Source organism: Danio rerio, chromosome 21, assembly GCF_049306965.1.
Source record: "Danio rerio strain Tuebingen ecotype United States chromosome 21, GRCz12tu, whole genome shotgun sequence".
Taxonomy (NCBI): domain Eukaryota; kingdom Metazoa; phylum Chordata; class Actinopteri; order Cypriniformes; family Danionidae; genus Danio; species Danio rerio.
In genome coordinates, this window is record NC_133196.1 from 40,509,795 (window position 1) to 40,531,214 (window position 21,420).

Sequence of the window (21,420 nt, forward strand, 5' to 3'; positions counted from 1 at the left end):
TCCTCGGTAAGTTAAAACAGGCACGAAATCTACTTGACAGTTTAGTAAAGATAACTTTAAATTGTTTCTTGTCGTGTAGATTTTGAGTGTTTTTTGGTGTGATTACGCAACACCATTTTCAACAATTTGGTCATTCTTTTAATTGTCAATGGTGTTTTGGGGCCCTTAAAATATAAACTTTTGAAAACAAAACCACTATTGTCTAATGGATCGGTAAATCGGTAGGCATTTATTTTATTATATTTACCACTTTTCTTTAGGGTACCTACCACAACAATACTGGTATATTTCGAACCACTGCTAAGGGTGTGCCTTTACCTAGGGGCCTTCTATTCACATTACCAGTTGTTCCCTATAGGCAGAAACTCTTCAGATCTCCCACACACACCCCACCTTAAAGGAGATCTTTGGTTCAACTACTTAAGGGAAAGTTTCAAAATGTTCGAACCAGATTAGCCCATAGTATGGACATCTCATGATCCACATACTATGTATATTTTAAAGTCAGGTATGCATCTTTTGATATTAGATTTATCCTTGAAAATTTGATGTCTTGTATTGATCGTTTATGAATTGACTGAATGAATTGGCATAATACACATTTACCTGACTAATAAATTGTAATGTTTTAAATTATTCAAACAGATTTTGTCTTATTATATCTAGTAGATTACCTTAAGTGCACAAGCCCCTGTACAGGTTAGTAACGGACTAAAACACAATAGACGGAGCAGCTTAGCACGCTATACGATGTTCTTAGAGCTTCGACTAACACATTGGCATTAATTTAAGTATACTTAGACTGTAAAAGGCCTATTTAAGGAGGATAGGCCTTCATCTCTAAACTCATAACACTATTTAAATCGTATGGTGATTAATCAAAGTTACTAACAGTTTAAGTAAATCGGTCTGCTTAATTCTATAGTGCTGATCATGGTATGAATAAATAGCTTTGTTTTGATTTAGTAGATAGCAGATCTATGGGGACCACATAAAAAAATCCTAATCTGAGTAAACTCTGCCCTTTCAGAATAGTGGTTAAATCTCCTCTGTTTAGTGATCAAGACTGACATGCTTGTGTTTAAAAGATTGTATACTCTGCCAGTACAAGACTCAGGATGTTATAGGAATCAGAATGAACGAGAGTAAAATACAATAACGAATCAAAGAGAATATTCAATCACAAACTAAAGTAATATTAAAAGAAATAAAATAATAATGTTTTGTAATTGGAGTCAGATAAAACAAGGAAAAATATATTAATATTCTAAACCTCCTTATATTAAAATTGGAGTCAGATATGAGTTCAATCTAAAGTAAATCAACATTGTGCGTTGGATAGACCAGGAGTGTCTAAACTCGGTCCTGGAGGGTCGGTGTCCTGGAAAGTTTAGCTCAGAGTTTGGACACCCCTGGGATAGACTGAACATGCAGTGAACCTTCGTCCACTAAAAGACATGGTCGTTGGACTAACTGGCTGGACCTTATACTGCTGAATGCTGGTTGACAAAAAAGAAAGTGCTGTTTTAAATACACAGCTAAAATACAAAACTGAAATAATGCAAAGATATTGCTAAGCAATGAACACAAAGTGTGTTTCTTCTTGTATGTTATTTCCTGCATGTTTTCTATTGTTGTCTGTTGTCTGTTCGCATGTTACGTCTAAACATCTAAACTGTTTTTGTGCCCATTTACATTTGAAATAATAAACTTAAATGTGCTAAAAAGAGATTTATGAATAGCTCGTATAGCTTTCTTCTTTGCGCGAGAATGACTTTGTTTACAATTTTCTGTTATACTGTACACTATACAGTACAGTACAGGGTACTGTTGACAGTGGAAACTCAAACCTGATCGTGGTGACCAATACCAAATCTTACTGTATTGTACTGTACTAGACTGTACCGCTTAGCTTTGCTTAGAAATGAGGAATAAATGGTATCATTATTGTAAAACTGTGTTGCACTTGTATTTAGCCACCAAAACAACAGTGGTGGACTGTACAGGGCTGTATATGCATAGGCGTAGTGATATCGCCACCTAATGGCCTGTCACAATGAATACAAAAATGTCCGTCTTTTTTACAATAATTTGGACAACACTCTCATCTTTTTACAAACATACGGAAAAAAACCTTTTAGGTACATCGTGGTCATGTAAACATAGTCTAAACAAGAGTTATTATTTAGGGCTGTTGTGTAAGACTGAAGGGCTTTATTCTGCAAAATCAACGGCCAGGATGTACTTTATCCCATGTATTACATTTTTGTTGCCACAAAAACCTAAATAGTAAACACAATACATTGTTCTTAGCATCAATTCTTTAAATAAAAGCAAAGCTAAGCGAAACAAAAATGGAGGAACTGAGCTGATGGAGCATAGACTAACCTACATATTATTTAGTCAAAAGATGGCAGCAAATAGCCAAAAACAGCAACATGAGAGAAGCATAAATATGGATGTGAACGTATTTTCTGATGGTCAAGATGTCTGGAAGTACCTGGATGAGCCTGTGGAATGTCACGACTAACCAATCAGAATCAAACATTCCAGTCAGTAATAAACAGTGAATGAGTATGAATAATGTGCACAAGACTTCAAAATAAATGCAATTTAGACTTTACCTACAAAATAAATCTAGTCTTCAAACTGTTTTTAAGCTACTATGTATGAGAATACAGAGCTCTACTGCTAACAACGCTTTTGTAAGTACATCAAACATCTACATCTGATGTGTTTCTGCTTGAATTCAGCAACTAAAAAAGAGCAGCCGATGAGTTGACTGGCACTTTAGCTCAATTCATTCCTGATGCATGTCTCTCTTTCAAGCCAAAAGCACAATCTCTGCTGCGGCCTTGGTCGACTCGCCGATGTTTGGTGCTGGAGTTTCTCTACCTCAATACCTCTATTCTCTCTGTTTCTCTTTTTCACCCACGCAGCAGCGTTGAGGAGATTGAGAGCTTTGAAAAGGCGAGCGGCCCCTCATTCACACCGACAGACACCTCCAACACAATGGCCCCTGAAGAGGAGTGCGTTAGTCATCCCAAAACATCTTCTGCTCCACGTTACCAGCTGTTAGGTACATACACGCACACACACACATGCGGAAAACACCACCCACAGCACTCTTATCTGCTGGAGCACAGCGCTGAATTACTGCATGATGGGAAACAAAGACCAAACAGCTGAGGAGATGAAGCAGTGAAGAGCATGAAAATGAATGCTAGGCTGGTGAGGATTCATGCATGGTGAGTCAAAGCTTGAAGTGTTCATTTCGAAGTAAGCCGTACGAAAACGACAATTAGGTTTTAATGGGTGAATGTTGTAAAAATGTGTCTGGGTTATATTGCAGTGAATAAAAAGGTTGCATGCATATGCTGTTACACTGTAAAAACAAAAATAGGAAAGAATCTTGGATTGTTGTAACCCAAGGTTGGGTCAAAATATGGACAAACTCAACTGTTGGGATAAAATCAATCGATTCATCCATCCATCCATCCATCCATACAGCCATCCCTCCATCAATCCTTCCATCAATCCATCCATCCATCCATCCATCCATCCATCCATTCATCTATCCATCCATCCATCCATCCATCCATCCATCCATCCATCCATCCATCCATCCATTCGTTCATCTATCCATCCATCCATCCATCCGTCCATCCATACAGCCATCGATCCATCCATCCATCCATCCATTCATCTATCTATCCATCCATCCATCCATCCATCCGTCCGTCTGTCCGCCCGTCGATCCATACAGCCATCCATCCATTCATCTATCTATCCATCCATCCTTCCATCCATCCATCCATCCATCCTTCCATCCATCCATCCATCCATCCATCCATCCATCCATCCATCCATCCATTCATCCATCCATCCATCCATCCATCCATCCATCCATCCATCCATCCATCCATCCATCCATCCAGTAAATAGGGTAGGTAAACCTGACAGACGGTAGAGGCCATGGTTAGAGCAACCAATTCCCATACAAAGAATCGCTGGTTTGATGCCAGCTCAGAGTGGGTTGGGTGCAGTATGACCGATTAGTAATATGTGGCGGCTCGTCCGGGATGGGAGTGAGGTTTAAAGGGTGTGTGTGTAATGGAGGCCAGCTAGTGAAGTTCTATGCAAGTAAACCTCGCTCCTTTGACCTCTTAAGGTGCTTACAGTCTTTAGCCTCCATGTTAGAGCAACTGACTCCCTAATAAAGAATCGCCGGTTCAATCCCAACCCAGAGCGAGTTGGGTGCTGTATGATCGGTGAGTATCACGTAGGATCTCTTCCGGGATGGGAGTGGGCCCTTAGACTATGCAGTGTCACTGTTTTGATCCAAGACCAGCGACGAGATGATCCCAAGGTTTCCATATCCTGGATCCAGGCCATATCCTGAGCAGCTGCTGTGGTGGTCATAGAGGAGTGAAGAGCATGAAACTGATTCCTGTGACGCTCCAGGGACAGACGAGTCTTCGCTGACGTTCAGCTTCCAGCCTCTGCCGTTAAGACTGCAACTCTGCACAAGACAATTGGCCAGCTAAGAAATGGAAATGGTCGTGCCCAACCGAGTCTGGTTTCTCTTGATTATTTTTTCTTCACCTTCACCAATCGGTGAAGTTTTTTTCCTCACTGCTGTCGCCACTGGCTTGCATGGTTCGGCATCTGTAGAGCTATGCATTAATGGATTTGCTTCAGGTTCAGCTTCCAGCCTTCGCCGCTGAGACTGCAGCTCTCTTCAAGACATTTGGCCAGCGAAGAAATTGTAATGATCAGGCCCAACTGAGTCTGGTTTCTCTCTAGGTTATTTCCTTCACTTTCGCCAATTGGTGAAGTTTTTTTTTTCCTCGCCGTTGTCGCCACTGGCTTGCATGGTTCGGGATCTGTATAGCTGCCTATCGATGAATTTGCTCTTCTGTGTTTGGACTCTCAGTAGTGAACCACTATAAAATTTCTCATATCAAGAAGAATTTTCTAGACAAGCAAAACATATTGTCTTGTTTTGAGAAATAATATGCCAATATTAAGTGAGTTTTTCCTTAAAACAAGCAAAATAATCTGCCAATGGGGTAAGCAAATTAATCTTGTTTTTTCCTATTGACGTAAGATTTTTTTGCTTTCTCCATTGGCAGATTATTTTGCTTGTTTTAAGGAAAAACTCACTTAATATTGGCATATTATTTCTCAAAACAAGACAATATGTTTTGCTTGTGTAGAAAATTCTTCTTCATTTAGGAATTTTTAGATATTTGGACTAGAAACAAGACAAAAAATCTAAGTAAGAAAAGCATTTTTTGCAGTGCACTGAACTGAGTTAAACTGAACTGAACTTAAACCTGAAAACTGAACTACACAGTTTCAATTTACTATGATCTTTTATGTGAAGCGGCTTTGACACAATCTATATTGTAAAAGCGCTATACAAATAAAGGTGAATTTCAGGATGGGAGTGAGGTTTAGCGGGTGAGTGTTCGGAGGCCAATTAGCGAAGTGCTATGCAGGTATACCTCACTTCTCTGACCTTAAAAGGTGTTCTAGTAACAGACACTAGAGCCCATAGTCTTTAGCGTCCTATAGAGCAACCAACTCCCAAATAAAAAATCACCGGCTCGATCCCTGCTCAGAGTGGGCTGAGAGCAGTATGACCAGTAAGTAACATGTGGGGGTTTTGATGGGAGTGGGGTTTAGGGTGTGAGTGTAGTAGAGGCCAGTTAGCAAAGTGCTACGAAGTTAAACCTCAGTCCTCTGAGCTCTAAACGTGTTCTAGCAACATACTTTAAAGCCCATAGTCTTTAGCCACTATGTTAGAGCAACCAGCTCCCAAATAAAGAATCACCGGTTCGATGCCCGCTCAGAGCGGGTTGGGTGCAGTATGACCGGTGGGTCACATTTATAATATATTTCTTATGTGCATTCAGTCAGAAACATATCTAGATAAAAAGTGTGAAAATATTGTGGATTATTTGTTCCTTTTTCAGTGAAAAACAATTATGCGTATACCCTAAATAAAATAATTGAATAATAAGATAACAAAACTATAAATATAATCACTTCAATATAATTTTTATGTTTATTTAGTGTTTTTGTGTATAATGTATTATTATTTCTTATAAATAAAAGTCGTATTTCAAAGAAAAAAATTCAAATGATAAATGTATGAATATTTATTAAATAATACAGCAATAATAATTCAATGCACAAATGATTATAATTGTACAAATCACTATTTTACACAATGGCTGAATCCTTTTTCCACTCTTCACTTTGCACTAAAAGTAACAGAAGACGAATGTACAGAAAAACATGAACAGAGGACAGAAAACACCAAGAGGACAGAAAATGTAGAAATGGCTTCATGTGTCTCTACAATGAGTCTTTACCTAATGGAAAAGGGAAGTAAAAGATGTCCGTTTTTACCTTGGGAAGACCCACCTGGAAAAACTCGGCTATGGTGGCTACATGACTGGCACAGGCGCACTTCCGGGCGTCGGGAACATCTTCACCAACCTAAACACACAAACACGGCTTTTATTGCACAATACAGGAGCAGAGTGTATGAAATAAAACACACACTTCAGAGTTCAGGGTCTAATTGTCTCCGTTTGTTACAAACTCCCACAGCATTCAGAAAAGCAGAAACCCGTAATCACATCCTTAGAGCTGTAATACTAAGGTGAATTTCCTGCTCTGATCAGGATCCATTCATAACAACAAAGCTCACAGAATACATTATAACTGCTTTGAATAGCACAAAAACATGCTTGTGATTAAAGGCGCATGTATGAGTGTAATGATGGTGTCTTGAGTCTTTCATGTGAGTAGTGTGGTAGTTCGCTTTTTTTGTGAGTATACTTTCAAAATAAATTGTCTAGATGATTTCTTTAAGGACATTTCAACCACCCAGCAATACTTTCAATTGAGATTTTTTTTAATGGTACTAAATTCCCATTAAATTCTCATTGCTGTAACAAAGGACCATTTTTATAAAATAAAAGTTTTAAATATTTGTGTAAACTTCTAAAAAGTGTAGGAAATTGAATATACACTGTAAAAAAGGCTTGGTTCTGCACACTTTCTTCCTGTTGACCCAAAACTAATCAATTAAGTTAACTTAATTGTTTTTGAATATTTAAGGAGACTAAACATAAAACAGTTAAGTTGCCCCCGCCAAAAAAAATCTAAAATAAAAAATTAAGAATTGCGTTGTTTCAACTCATTTTAAATAAGTACATTGTAAAAAACATTGACTCAACTTACAATTTTAAGGCATCAAACTTCTGGACATTCAGGACTTTACTCATTGAGTCAAGTGCAGTAATTGGATTGAAAGTTGAGTCAACTCAAAAATGTCCTGAAGTTTGTTGCCTTAAAATTTAAAGTTGAGTCAAGTTTATTTAAGTGTAATTTGAACAAGCAGAAAAGGTTAGTTTTGAGTGTATTTTTAAATAATTAATTAAGGTCAAAATGTTTCATAACTATTGTTTGTTTTTACTTTTGATTTTGTTTGTTAACTTTGCTACTTTTGACATTGTATCTCATTTTTTTCACTTTACTGTAACATAATAATAATAATAATAATAATAATAATAATAATAATAATAATAAATATATTGTGTGTAAAACAACTGCCTTAACTAAAAGTAAGCAAATTTCCACTAAAGGATGATACTAAAAAATCTACAAATGAGCTTAAAATCCTGCCTGGGGGCGTATTTAATTAAGATAATATTTTCCTAAAAAACAAACAAACACTATATATATAATCAATCTAATACATGTGTGTGTCTGTGTGTTTATATATTACATTTAAATTATTATTTTAAAAATTGTTTTATCTCAAATCAAATCTCAAGTAATAAATTAAGTTTAGTTTTCTCTTTTGATTCTGCACCGTATGGGATTCTCATTAATGTAGCAAAACAAAGAAAAACATTGTGTTGGTTTGTTATTTTAGTTATTTTTTAACAAATACCTGCCTTAAAAATAAAATGTGATTTTATTAATTTTATTATTTGTTTAAAAACTAAATTTTAGACAATTTATTCATTCCAATCAATTCCCACATAATTCATTCATTCAATTTCCTTCGGCTTATTCCCTTTATTAATCCAGGGTCGCCACAGCGGAATGAACCGCCAACTAATCCAGCGCGTTTTTACACAGCGGATGCCCTTCCAGCCACAACCCATCTTTGGGAAACACACACACACACACACACACACACACACACACACACACACACACACACGCACACACACACACACACACGCATACACACACACACACACTCAATTTAGCCTACCCAATTCACCTGTACTGCATGTCTTTGGATTGTGGCGGAAACCGGAGCAGCCGGAGGAAACGCATACCTTCTTGCTGTGAGGCAACAACCACTACCTACTGCGCCACTGCGTCGCCCCTTTTCACATAATTGTTTAGAATTAGTTTATATGATGACTAACATTAGCACTTACTATTTATCCTTTTCCTGTTTTTTCTGTTTGTCTGATTAAATAAAATACAAATAAAAAAAAATTCGAAACAAACTAAGGGGCTGTTCACAAAGAACACATTTTTCCTTTACAATGGGCCACATTTAGATGGATGTGTTTGTGTTTGAGTTTGAACTTCAACTTTCACAAACTGCGCAGCTCATTACTGTCAGTTCCACAGCAGTAGACCGATCAGTAGAACTCAAAGGCGGGATTCCATAGCAAGTTTTATTGAAAGTTTCGGTTTATAGGTGCGCTGTGTCCGGACACCCTCTTTGTACTGCCAATTTTTTTTAACCATTCCTAACCATTGAGTCTCGCATTTTTAGAAGCAAAGACGCAACAGTTTGGAATGGTTTGAAAAATAAAATGCAGCATAAAGCACAATAGGGTCCGGATACAGTCACTAAGCAAACTTTTAAAGAAACTTGCAAAGAAACCCTGTCTCTGAGTTCTTCGGGTACATTTTTATATGGCTGCTCACTGGTGACTTGAAGTGCTTCTTATTATCCTAATTTGTATGCTGCTTTGGATAGAAGTATTTGCGTCTACTAAATGACTAAATGTAAATGTAATGTAAACACTGGATGATGTGATAACAATGCAATTTTAACTATTAGATCAAACCTGAAAATTAATTAACAAAACAAATCAGTTGCAGAGTTGAAGCACATGTGGAGGCTTTTTGCCTTTTCCTCATAATTCAAAAGTTCACACTTAGATATTGTTTGATAATATTAGCAAGTTTGGCATGCTGCACCAGAAGAGAACCATGAGCTCAGAGATAATTGAGGCCAGGGCACCCGCCTGGTCAATGGAGGAAAAAGCAGATGGGGGATTCTTCAAAAAACGAATATACTGTAAGGGAGTAATGCTAGACAGGATATTTTTAGTGAGTTTGGAATAATCTGATAGGCTTGCGGATGATTAGAGACCGCCCGTGATCAATCATATCATGTGCTTCTCTCGATTAAGCTGCCGTCACACTGCTCTTTTCGCCCCTTAGACTGCCATTCATACACTTGCGAATGACTAAGATCAGAAATGCAAGGTCGTGTGACATGTTTCAAAGTTCACTGTGTTGCACAGTTCAAGCTTGGAGAACTCTGACCTGTGAAATCACATCACTTGACTGTGTGAGACCAATCGAGGGTCAAAACATGACCTCTCTTGTTTAATCCTGCCCCTTTTTTGCAGCACCGTACAACAGAATTTTGCATGCTCAAACTCTAGTGTGACCGCAGCATAAGTTTGTGAAACTTCACTTAATGGCTTCTAAGTAAGAGAACTGAGTGATTTTGCCATCATTTTTACTTAAAATTAAGGGCTCTATTTTGTCCATGCGCAGAACGCAAAACACGGGGCACAAACGCTTTCAGGGCGTGTCAAAACGCGTTTTTGCTAATTTAAGGACGGGAAAACCTGCTTTGCGCCAAGGCATGGTCTAAAAGGGTTGAGTTTATTTTCTTAATGAGTTATAGGTGTGTTTTGAGAATAAACCAATTAGAGTCTCATCTCCCATTCCCTTTAAGAGCCAGCTGCATCGCGCCAAGAGCGCATTCCCTATTTACAGGACGAAAAGTAAGTCTAAGTGGAAAAACTGAGCATTTCACTAGCAAACAGTTAACAGTTTTTTTAACAGAAAACTGTTAAACAGAGCATCTACTGCGTGAGAATGAGAGATAATAGATCACTTTCACATTCACTCTTGGATAGGGAAACCTTTACGCACAGACATCAATTAGTCTATAAATAATTAATTTTGTTTGTTAAGCGTAAATATTCGTTTCAAAACTATTTCTAAATTCAGTTCTAATTTCCAGCAAACTAATAAATGAACAATAATAATGAAGTGTGCTCAAAAACCTGAGTTATATCCTAAAACACATGCTGTGCCCCATATGGTCTAAAACCTGACAGGTGGGCAAATCTAAGCTTGTTTTTAATAAAACAAATATAAATATGGATATAATAAATAATACTGCTAATAATAATAACATTATACAAAAGCAAATTGTTATGAATGAACTAAAAAAGCCTACCGAGATGAAGAAGACATAAAAGCAGTGGTTTTTCATATTTATGTACGCTAGAAAATAATATGTTTTGTAATATTTTAAACCTTTATATTTATATCCTATATCTATTCTTATTATATCCTATATATATCCTTAATATTTAATTTTTTTCATATGTAAAGATATTTGCCTATTGCTCTCTTGTGGGTATTAAGCAGTGTGTAAACGAGGCGCAGTTTAGACTAGGTTTGTTTTGATCTAATGAAAAATCTATTATAGTTTCTTAAAATAGCAACGCGCCAGCGGTGCGCCTAAGAACGCCTTCCTTTTTAGACCAGAAAGCCTATGGGCGCACAAATGAGCGCAAATGCATTTGCTATTTAAACAGCGTAGCGCAACGCCTCAAAACGACTCTTGCGCCAAGCTGAAACTAGCAAAAGACTATTGCGCCGTGCCTTGCAGATTCTGCGCCGGGTGTATGATAGGGCCCTAAGATTAAAATCACTGACTTTTACACTGAACACTATCATCGCCACAGACCATCTTCTAATCTAATGTTGGATGTCTAACAAAGTACCAATTTCATAACTACTAATTGAACATTGAGTGGGATAAATATATAAATTACATCCCACAACCACCATCACAAACACACATTTCCTGAAGAAAAAAGCACGTCTAAATTAACTTTAATTTAAGTCTGTGGTTTTATGTTGACCCGTCTGTCTCTGTCCACCTCTAGAGCTGAAGTGTCTTTGCTAAAGGCTTGTTAAAGTCAGTTGTGTGTGTGTGTGTGTGTGTGTGTATTTTCTCACCCAGTTGATGAGGATGTAGCGCGGCAGAGCTGATGTGGCATCCTTCAGGCTGCAGAAACCATACATGATCCTGGTGTTATCAAAGGTCACTGCGATTTCTGCCAGACCACCATCTGTCAAACACACACAACACACAAGATTACAATTTATTACAAATTACAACATTTAAAATAATATTAGTATACCAATAGGCAACCTATGACTAGAGTCAGACAGAATCTGCAAGAGATTTTTGCTATTTCTGCAGAGAATTTAGTAAAAAATCTGCAGATTTATGCGGAATGATTTTAGGAGTATTATCACTAAAAACTTAATTGATGAAATAAATTATACATTTTAACTTTTATTTAATGTTTACAATGCAAAACCAAATACATCCATTTTTGGTAAACAAAGCAAGTCATTCATTTTCTTGCCGGCTTAGTCCCTTTATTAATTCAGGGTCGCCACAGCGGAATGAATCGCCAACTTATCCAGCAAGTTTTTACGCAGCGGATGCCCTTCCAGCCGCAACCCATCTCTGGGAAAACAATAATATTAATTGAAATTCATTTAAAAACGGAATAAATATGAATTCACACATTTACCCAAGTAAATACAAAGACAAAGATGGGTTAAAAATGAGCGAAAATCTGCGGATTTCTGAGCGCGTAGATTTCGTGTGGGCCTACCCATGACTGATCAGTTATTTACGAAGTGATGAAGTAGGTAGTGCTGTTGCCTCACAGCAAGAAGGTCGCAGGCTCGAGCCTCGGCTGGGTCAGTTGGCGTTTCTGTGTGGAGTTTGCATGTTCTCTCTGCGTTTGCATGGGTTTCCTCCGGGTGCTCCGGTTTCCCCCCACAGTCCAAAGACATGCAGGTGAATTGGGTAGGCTAAATTGCCCATAGTGTATGAGCCTAAATGAAAGTCTGTGGATGTTTCCCAGAGATGGGTTGCGGCTGGAAGGGCATCGGCAGCGAAAAAACGTGCTGGATAAGTTGGCAGTTCATTCCGCTGTGGCGACCCTGAATTAATAAAGGGACTAAGCCCAAAAGTAAATGATGAATAAATAAATATAAATAAATAAATATATATATATATATATATATATATTATATATGTGTGTGTGTGTGTGTGTGCGTGTGTTTGTTAGTGTGTTTTTTTTCCCAATGAAAAAATTTTTTCCCAATCAAACTTTTGTACAGTATTATATGGTCTTACCCTACCCCTAAACCCAACACACAAAGGCATGCCCTTATAAACCCTCCTAATAGAGTACAACTAGGTCATACTCATGTCATCATATAATCTTGTGTTTACGTAAACCATATAAAAAAAAGTACACACAAACACACAAAGTCTGGTAGAACTTCTTTCCTGCTCCGGAAATAGGAAATTACACAAAGCAGTAGACATATTGTATAAGCCCACCACTGGCCACATGAAAAATCTAATTCCATGTCTATGATATCAAAGTTGACTCTGAGCAGATGTAAACTAAACAGAAGTCCCAGTCATTTAAAAGCATAATTTGAAATTGCACTCTGAACATTTCTTTTGAAATCAGATTGACAAAGCTTTTTTTTTAACGACTCAAACTGTCATACCCACAAACCACTGGCGAAACATCTGAGGAACAAGGCACAAAATTGCAAACATTTAGGAGTTTCAAAGGAACCATGTGATGCCATTTATAACGCCCCTGATTGTGCAGCCAAACCCCCTTATTAAAGGTCCCGTGAAGTGCTGTGTAATATACATTTTTTTTCAATGTTTGACGTAACCTCAATCTGCTTGTTAAGTGAGATGTCACGTGATGCGGCATCCGGGTCCAAGCGCTCTATCAAACTGCATGTGGAGAGTCGTCAAAGGGCAATAATAAACAATCACAAACTAATATAAAACTTTAGAAAATCCCGCTTGCAATATATATATATATATATATATATATATATATATATATATATATATATATATATATATATATATATATATATATATATATATATATATATATATATATATATATACACACACACACACACATATATATATATATATATATATATACAGTTAAAGTCAGAATTATTAGCCCCCTTTTGATTTGATTTGATTTTTTTAAATATTTGCTAAATTATTTTTAACAGAGCAAGGAAATTTTTTTACATTATGTCTGATAATATTTATTCTTCTGGAGAAAGTCTTAACTGTTTTATTTCGGCTAGAATAAAAGCAGTTATTCATTTTTTAAAAACCATTTTTGGGACTAAATTATGAGCCCCTTTAAGCTATTTTTTTTTCGATAATCTACAGAACAAACCATCGTTATACAATAAAATGCCTAATTACCATAACCTGCCTAGTTCACCTTATTAACCTAGTTAAGCCTTTAAATGTCACTTTAAGCTGTATAGAAGTGTCTTGAAAAATATCAAGTAAAATATTATTTACTGTCATCATGTCAAAGATAAAATAATTCAGTTATTAGAGATGAGTTATTAAAACTATTATGCTTAGAAATGCGCTGAAACAATATTCCCTCCATTAAACAGAAATTGGTGAAAAAAATAAACAGGGGTGCTAATATTTCAGGGGGGCTAATAATTCTGACTTCAACTGTATATATACATGCCTAATATCTGATGGCCTGAAAGTGATTAATTTTTATATAAATTGATAAATTATGTGGTGCAGCAAGTCAAGAATAATTTATATAAATTTATAAATTTCACTTTAATGTGTGATAGGACTAAAAGGGGGTTATGAACTAATATTTTCTCAGTTCAAATGAGAGGCAGCTTGGACCCGGAAACAGTATTCCATACGTCACTTATACATCGCGACTTTACAAGCGGATTGAAACATGAAGAGAGGGAGGACACAGAGTAGCTCCTCACCTTTATAGTGTTTTGTTTTATCACCTCTCTGCCAATGAGAGTGCTTGAGCTCAAGCACATCAAATGAAGGGAGTGGGGCACGTCAGATAGTAGACAGCATTCGATTAGTCACGCTTTGATGAGAAACTGAAGTATGAGGTGACGTAAAAACATTTTATTTAGACAGAAGTGACAAACTGCAAGCTTTACATGTTTATATCATTTTAATATCTACGAATTTGCAAATTTTGTAACTGTTTTTTGTCACCTAAAAAACTGTATTTTAATTTCATGGGACCTTTTGACATTAAGTGTTTAGCAGCTAATGTCACCATGAAATCAAAATTTACTCTTTGTATTTTTATTATACCTGTCAACATTGGGATGTGAAAATTGGGATGTGAAAACCGTGAAACTGTGATTTTTTTTTTTAAGGTTATCATACTATCAGAATCTTATACCGGCCCATGCCTATTTGCATTGTACTGCCCTGTATTGTTCACTTTACATAGAGACAGCACAGCAGTCAAACAAATGTTGAAGTTCATATTAGTAGTTTGACAAAAATGTAGACTGAAGTATTTCCAATAAGACTTTGTTGCAAAAAACAAGTGTTGTCGATCAAAATCCCACAAGCCAAATCAAAGTTAAGCCCCAATGAGAGCTTTGTGTATCAAATGAAAATTTGCAAAGAATAAGTGAAACCAGTTGAATAACATTCACAAAACACACTCTCTCAGTTCAAAACTAGATTAAAGACCTATCTGTTTAGTAAAGCATACACTCAATGCATCACTTAGCAGGTTTCCACACAAGTTTCTACATTTAGTTTATATACACTATGAACAGCAGCTACGCTAATTATTCTCTTTATTCTCCATTTCCACCTGGGGATACTCATCCCGAGGTCCTCAGATTATGCGGAGTCACTGATTGGATCCCAGATCAGCGACAAGATGATCCCAAGGTGTCCCTATCCGGGACCAGGCCATATCCTGAGCTGCTGGTGTGCTGTTGGTCATAGGGGAGTGGAGAGCATGAGACTGATTCCAGTGACGCTCCAGGGACAGACGAGTCTTCGCTGAGGCCATCTTCCAGCCTCCACTGCTGAGACTGCAGCTCTGCACAAGACTTTTGGCCAGCGGAGAAATTGAATTGGTCGTGCCGAACTGAGTCTGGTTCTCTCAAGGTTTTTTTTTTCTTCACTCTCCTATTGGTGAAGTTTTTTTTCCCTCTCCGCTGTCGCCACTGGCTTGCATGGTTCAGGATCTGAAAAGCTACTCATCTTTGAATTTGCTCTTCAGTGTTTGGACTCGCAGTAATGATTTCAAACCACACTGAACTGAGCTAAACTGAACTGAACTTAAACATTAAAAACTGAACTACCCTGATCCAGTTACTATGACCATTTATGTGCAGCTGCTTTGACACAATCTACATTGTAAAAGCGCTATACAAATAAAGCTGAATTGAATTGAAAAATTTTTATGAAAACCGTTGGATAAAGAATAAAGCTTATTGGAACTTCATTTTGATTGTTTGTCATCTTTTGTAATGGTGTATTTCTCTATGTAACTTTCGTTGTATTAAGCTATGCTCATTTTCATTGTGACAACTATAATTCCATATATTCACATGTATTTTTAAAACAAGCTAAAAGACTAGATGATAGCTTCGCATACAAATGCTGCAGGAACAAAAACACCAATTGTGTTCTGCAAATAAACATTGTGGCAAATCTCTTGCAAACAATTCCCACAACAAATCAAACTTCTGAATGGTGCCCTGTGTGCTAATCAGCACGGCCCTTAATAATAACCTTCCATCAGTCACAGACTAAATGATTGTCATCAGTGAGAAATGACAGGTTTTCCTCCTCCGGCTCTGAGGGAAAACAGAAGCCGTACGGTTTGATGCATTATAATAGTTTGAGGCACACTGAGATTCAAACTGCTGAGCGACAGTTATGCCTGGTATGCACCACTCAATTTTAGAAACGGCTTTCATTTCGACAACAGCTTTCTGAGGCTAACTGGTTCTGGTTCATGTGAGTGATCATCGAATAGTATGAATTATTAATTATGCTAATTACATATATGACATATAAGTTCATATTTAGATTTCACATATATAAATATAAGTCATATATGCAAAATATATTTCAAAATATTGCAAAAATATCCATTTACATATATATATTTTTAACCAACGGATTTACATATACAGTCAAGCCCAAAATAATTATTACCCCTGGGTATATATTATATATTAATATTATATATGATATATTTGAACACATATGCACATATTTGTAATTTCATTCCATATGCTTATATTACATAACTTGACAAAATTTGCTAATATATTTCCATAGATCAGATTTCTATATGGGAAAATGCAGCAAATGCTGATGCCTGAGAAACGCACTCACTAGCCACTTTATTGGGTGCATTATGTTAGTACCAGGTTGGATGTCATCTTGCCTACAGAACTGCTTTAATTCTTTGTGGCTGAAAACATCCATTTGAGATATTGGTCTTTACTGACATTATATATTCATATATATATTATATATTCAAGAGACTTAAAGTGTGCCAAGAATATATTGTACACATTACACAACCAGCAGCCTGAATCACTCATAAACGGCAGGATTGATCCATGCATTCATGTTGTGTGTCAAATTCAAACCCTACCTAAATCATGCTACCCATCATATACTTTAGTGCTGACCACCTGTGAAATCTAGGTTGCTACTGAAAGAAAGGTTATTCAAGAGTTCACACTTATGTTGCCGAAATGAGTTTGATTCCCGGCTCGGGGTCCTATGCCAATCCTTCCCCTCTTTCTGATCCCAATACTTTCCTGTCTGTTATTTACTATACTATCCCAATAAAACGGTAAAAGATAATAATAAATAATTAGAAAAAAAAAAAGAGTTCACACTTAGCTGAGGATTGATTATAAAGCTTGTTTGGCATGCTATTCCAGGAGAGAGCCCTGAGCTCATAAGTTCCTCGAGCCCGGGCTCCCTCCTGTTTTCGAGGGGAGTTTGAGCTCAGGTAGATCTCGAGAACTCCCCTGCTTTAGTAGCTAATGAACAGATAGTGATTGCTTTTAAGAGATAACTACTTATGTCACCTCTGTCTCAGTCATTCCCCTCACTGGCAAGCAGAGGTCACCATCACCGGACTTCTAAGCCTTACGTCATGCTCATACACTGATTGCTACACACACCTGCAGCTCATTCTACTGATGATCCAGACACACATATAAGCAGCACACACACTCACTCCGTTGCGAAGTCTTGTTCTGCCCTGTCTGACATTACTGAGAGTTATCTCCTTGCCTGATCTCCCGTGTATTACCTGGACTGATATCGACCTTGCCTTGCCTTGCCTGCCGCCTGCCTCGAACCTTGCTTGTACCCTTGACTTTGATACACGTCGCCTGCCCCGAACCCAGCCTGACATCTCGCCTCTGAACCACGCCGCCTGCCTCTAAACCATGCCTGCTATCACTCTCCTTGACAGCCAGCCGCCAGCCCTCAGACCCATACTAACTACGTTTGATGTGAGTTCGCACGCAAGTGCATATTGTGTGATTGTAATTAAACTGTGTTTAATAAATATACTGCAAATGGATCCCTCCATGTCAGACTCCTCGTTACAACTTACTAGGAGCATGTCTATGGTGCTGATGTGGATTAGTCAATTAACTTAGGTTGCATGTTCTTGGATGGTGGGAGGAAACCGGGGAACCTGGAGGAAACCCATGTAAGCACGGGCAGAACGTGTAAACTCCGCACAGAAACATATGCTGGCTTGGTAAGGACTAGAAGCTGTAATGTTCTTGCAGTGAGGCAACAGTGCTAAGCCCTGGGTCACCGTGCCACCCATCTAAAAAAGCAGGAGGAGTAGGGGTGGAAGGGGGGATTCTTCAAAATGAAGATGGCTGTTATATGGTACTTAGGGTTTTTATAGTGGCTTAGGAATCGTCTGATTAGTGAATCATAAATTGGATAACACAGGACCAGCCTCAAGCAATCATAAGCACGAGATCCTTTCGAAATTAGTTTATAAATAAACTTCACCAAAGAACAGCATGGGATGCTCATGGGACACTCTAGGGCCCCATTTATTATGCTTTAGGGCTGCATGATTAAAGTACCCTATGGTGCATCCCCTGCATGTACCTGATCTTCCAAATGATGAAGCACTAATATGTAGCGGAGTTTCCATGTCCCACTGTGTCAAGCTTCTTTGGCCATGTTTTCAGTTTACACCAGAAATGCGTAGGATGCTACTGTAAGAGTAGTTCAGTGGAGCAGTAGAAGAGCTGTTGAACAACGTTCAATAACCTAAACATTAAATACATACAAAAAAGAAGTATCCTCCAAGGGACTTGGGACATGTAACTCAGTCTTGCAACTGGCCTTATTACAGTAAAACTGGTTCTCTGCTCCATCTACACCCATCAACGCAACTAAGCTGGCCAATCACAGACCTTGCACTCTGTCATTGTGACATTTTTGAAGAGATGTGCATCCATGTACACATTAGGGTACCGTGGAGGATATGTGACTGTGCTTGATGCAGAAGTACATAAAGTACATAAATTGACCTTAATGCTCCAATATAAAGTGTGAAAGCACTATCCTTCAGGAGACATGTTAAATGGAGACCCTGGGCTCTATTTTGAAGGTCGATGCGCAGAGCGCAAAACGCAAACACTTTCAGGGCGTGTCAGAACGCATTTTTGCTAATTTAAGGATGGGAAAATCCGTTTTGCGCCAAGGCGCATAGTCTAAGAGGGTTGGGTTTATTTTCTTAATGAGTTATAGGTGTGTTTTGAGAATAAACCAATTAGAGTCTCATCTCCCATTCCCTTTAAGAGCCAGCTGCGTCGCGCCATAAGAACATTCGCTATTTACAGGACGCAAAGTAAGTCTAAGTGGAAAAACTGAGCGTTTCACTAGCAAACAGTTAACAGTTAACAGTTTTTTTTTTCTGTTAAACTGAGCATCTACTGCGTGAGAATGAGAGATAATGGATCTACTTTCACTTTCGCTCTTGGATAGGGAAACCTTTACGCACAGACATCAATTAGTCTATAAATAATTAATTGCGTTTGTTAAGCGCAAATATTTGTTTCAAAACTATTTCTAAATTCAGTTCTAATTTCCAGTAAACGAATAAATGAACAATAATAATGAAGTGTGTTCAAAAACCTGAGTTATATCCTAAAACACATGCTGTGCCCCTTATGGTCTAAAACCTGACAGGTGGGCAAATCTAAGCTTGTTTTTAATAAAACAAATATAAATATGGATATAATAAATAATACTGCTAATAATAATAACATTATACAAAAGCAAATTGTTATGTATGAACTGAAAAAGCCTCCCGAGATGAAGAAGACATAAAAGCAGTGATTTTTCATATTTATGTAGGCTAGAAAATAATGTTTTGTAATATTTTAATCCTTTATATTTATATCCTAAATTTATTCTTATTATATCCTATATATATCCTTAATATTTACATTTTTTCATATGTAAAGATATTTGCCTATTGCTCTCTTGTGCATATTAAGCAGTGTGTAAGCATAGCGCAACTCTGCGCTGGAGTTTAGACCGGGTTTGTTTTGGTCTAATGAAAAATCTATTTTAGTCTCTCAAAATAGCAACGCGCCAGCAGTGCGCCTCAGAACGCCTCCCTTTTTAGACCAGAACGCCTATGGGCGCACATATGAGCGCTAATGCATTTGTTATTTAAACAGCGTAGCGCAACGCCTCAAAACCACTCTTGCACCCAGCTGAAACTACCAAACAAGTATTGCGCCATGCCTTGTGCCACATTGCGCCGGGTGTATGATAGGGCCCCCTGTCTCTCTGTGTCCACTTTAAAAAAGTAGGGCTGTAACTTAAAAAAACTGTTAAAGATGACTTGGTTTACCACTGTCTTTTTTGGACAACAAAATGTATTTTCGTTTGTCACCAAGAGTTGCATTGCCCATAGTAAATATGCACCCTAATCTGACTTGGAAGACATAGGCGAACAAAGTAATTTACATTTTTTTGTAAAAATGATGGACTGCTTTGACAATATTTTTGCTCCTTTTCTAAACTTTGAACAGTTATGGACTGTTGCTGTCGATGGAAAACCAGAGAGCTCTTGGATTTATCTATCTTAATTTGTGTTCTGAAGATAAACAAAAGTCTCAGGAGATCGGAATGAAATAAGGGTAAATAATTATCATTTATTCATTTTCCTTCAGCTTAGTCCCTTATTTATGAGGGATCACCACAGCGGAATGAACCGCCAACTATTCGTTTTTTACACAGTGAATGCCCTTCCAGCTGCAATTCAGTAGTGGAAAATGGGTGAGTTATTAATAAAAGCATTAGAATTTTTGGATGAAGTAACCCTTTAAATCACCTTTTTTCCCCATTATAATCCTTGGTGTGAAGTTCAGCAGATCATCTTCATGCTTAAATGCTGTACACCGCTGCCATTAGTTGCTGCAAGATGCACATAAAGTTTGCTATTTGGAATCGGGCCTCACAATATTCACAAATGAACTACAGCTAATGAGCAAAGTACAGCGCAAGAGAAATTTCAGAATATGAGTACCATCTCCTCAACCATTCTCTACCTCACATTATTGTGTTAATGTTTCTTAAACTACAAATTAACATACAGTAAAGACCCCCTTGATTACTAACATCTTGAGGTTTACCATTTTGACTTGGAGAAATTTACTAGAATTCTGCACGTTTAATATTGAAAAAGGGAAAGTGAGTGATGTGACAGCTAAGTATACAGTAGTAATCGATACTCCGAATATGTGCTATGCTTTTCACCCGAGTGCACACACTCAAACACACACACGCAGAGTAGTGGGGATCCATTTTGCTGTACACACAGGAAGCAATTAGTGGATACAGTGCCTTGCTCAAGGGCACCTCAGTCATGGGTATTGGGGGTGGAAGCGCTCTGCTCATTCACTCCCTCCACCTACGACTCCTGCAGGTACTTTGAATCAAACCTGTAATTTTTGGGTTACAAGTCCAACCCTCTAACCATTAGGTCTAACCATGATTGCACTTACATTATATTCTGTCACTGAAAACTAAGACTCAAGTAAAAGTATCAGTACTTGCCCCAAAAAAATGTAGAGCAAATAAAATAATCTGTTGCAAAAACTACAGAAAGTATGAATACAACGTGAAAG

General features: G+C 37.6%; 1 protein-coding gene across 1 annotated transcript in view; it reads right to left on the reverse strand.

Annotated features, from left to right (window-relative positions):
- The window catches only part of dbn1 (drebrin 1), a 178,015-nt gene that overhangs the window by 52,609 nt on the left and 103,986 nt on the right, over positions 1-21,420 (reverse strand). The window contains exons 3-4 of the mRNA XM_009295616.5: positions 11,329-11,441; positions 6,421-6,510 (exon numbers count right to left, since the gene is read on the reverse strand). Of these exons, the coding sequence (XP_009293891.1) occupies positions 6,421-6,510; positions 11,329-11,441 (203 nt within the window). The remainder of the gene's footprint in view (positions 1-6,420; positions 6,511-11,328; positions 11,442-21,420) is intronic.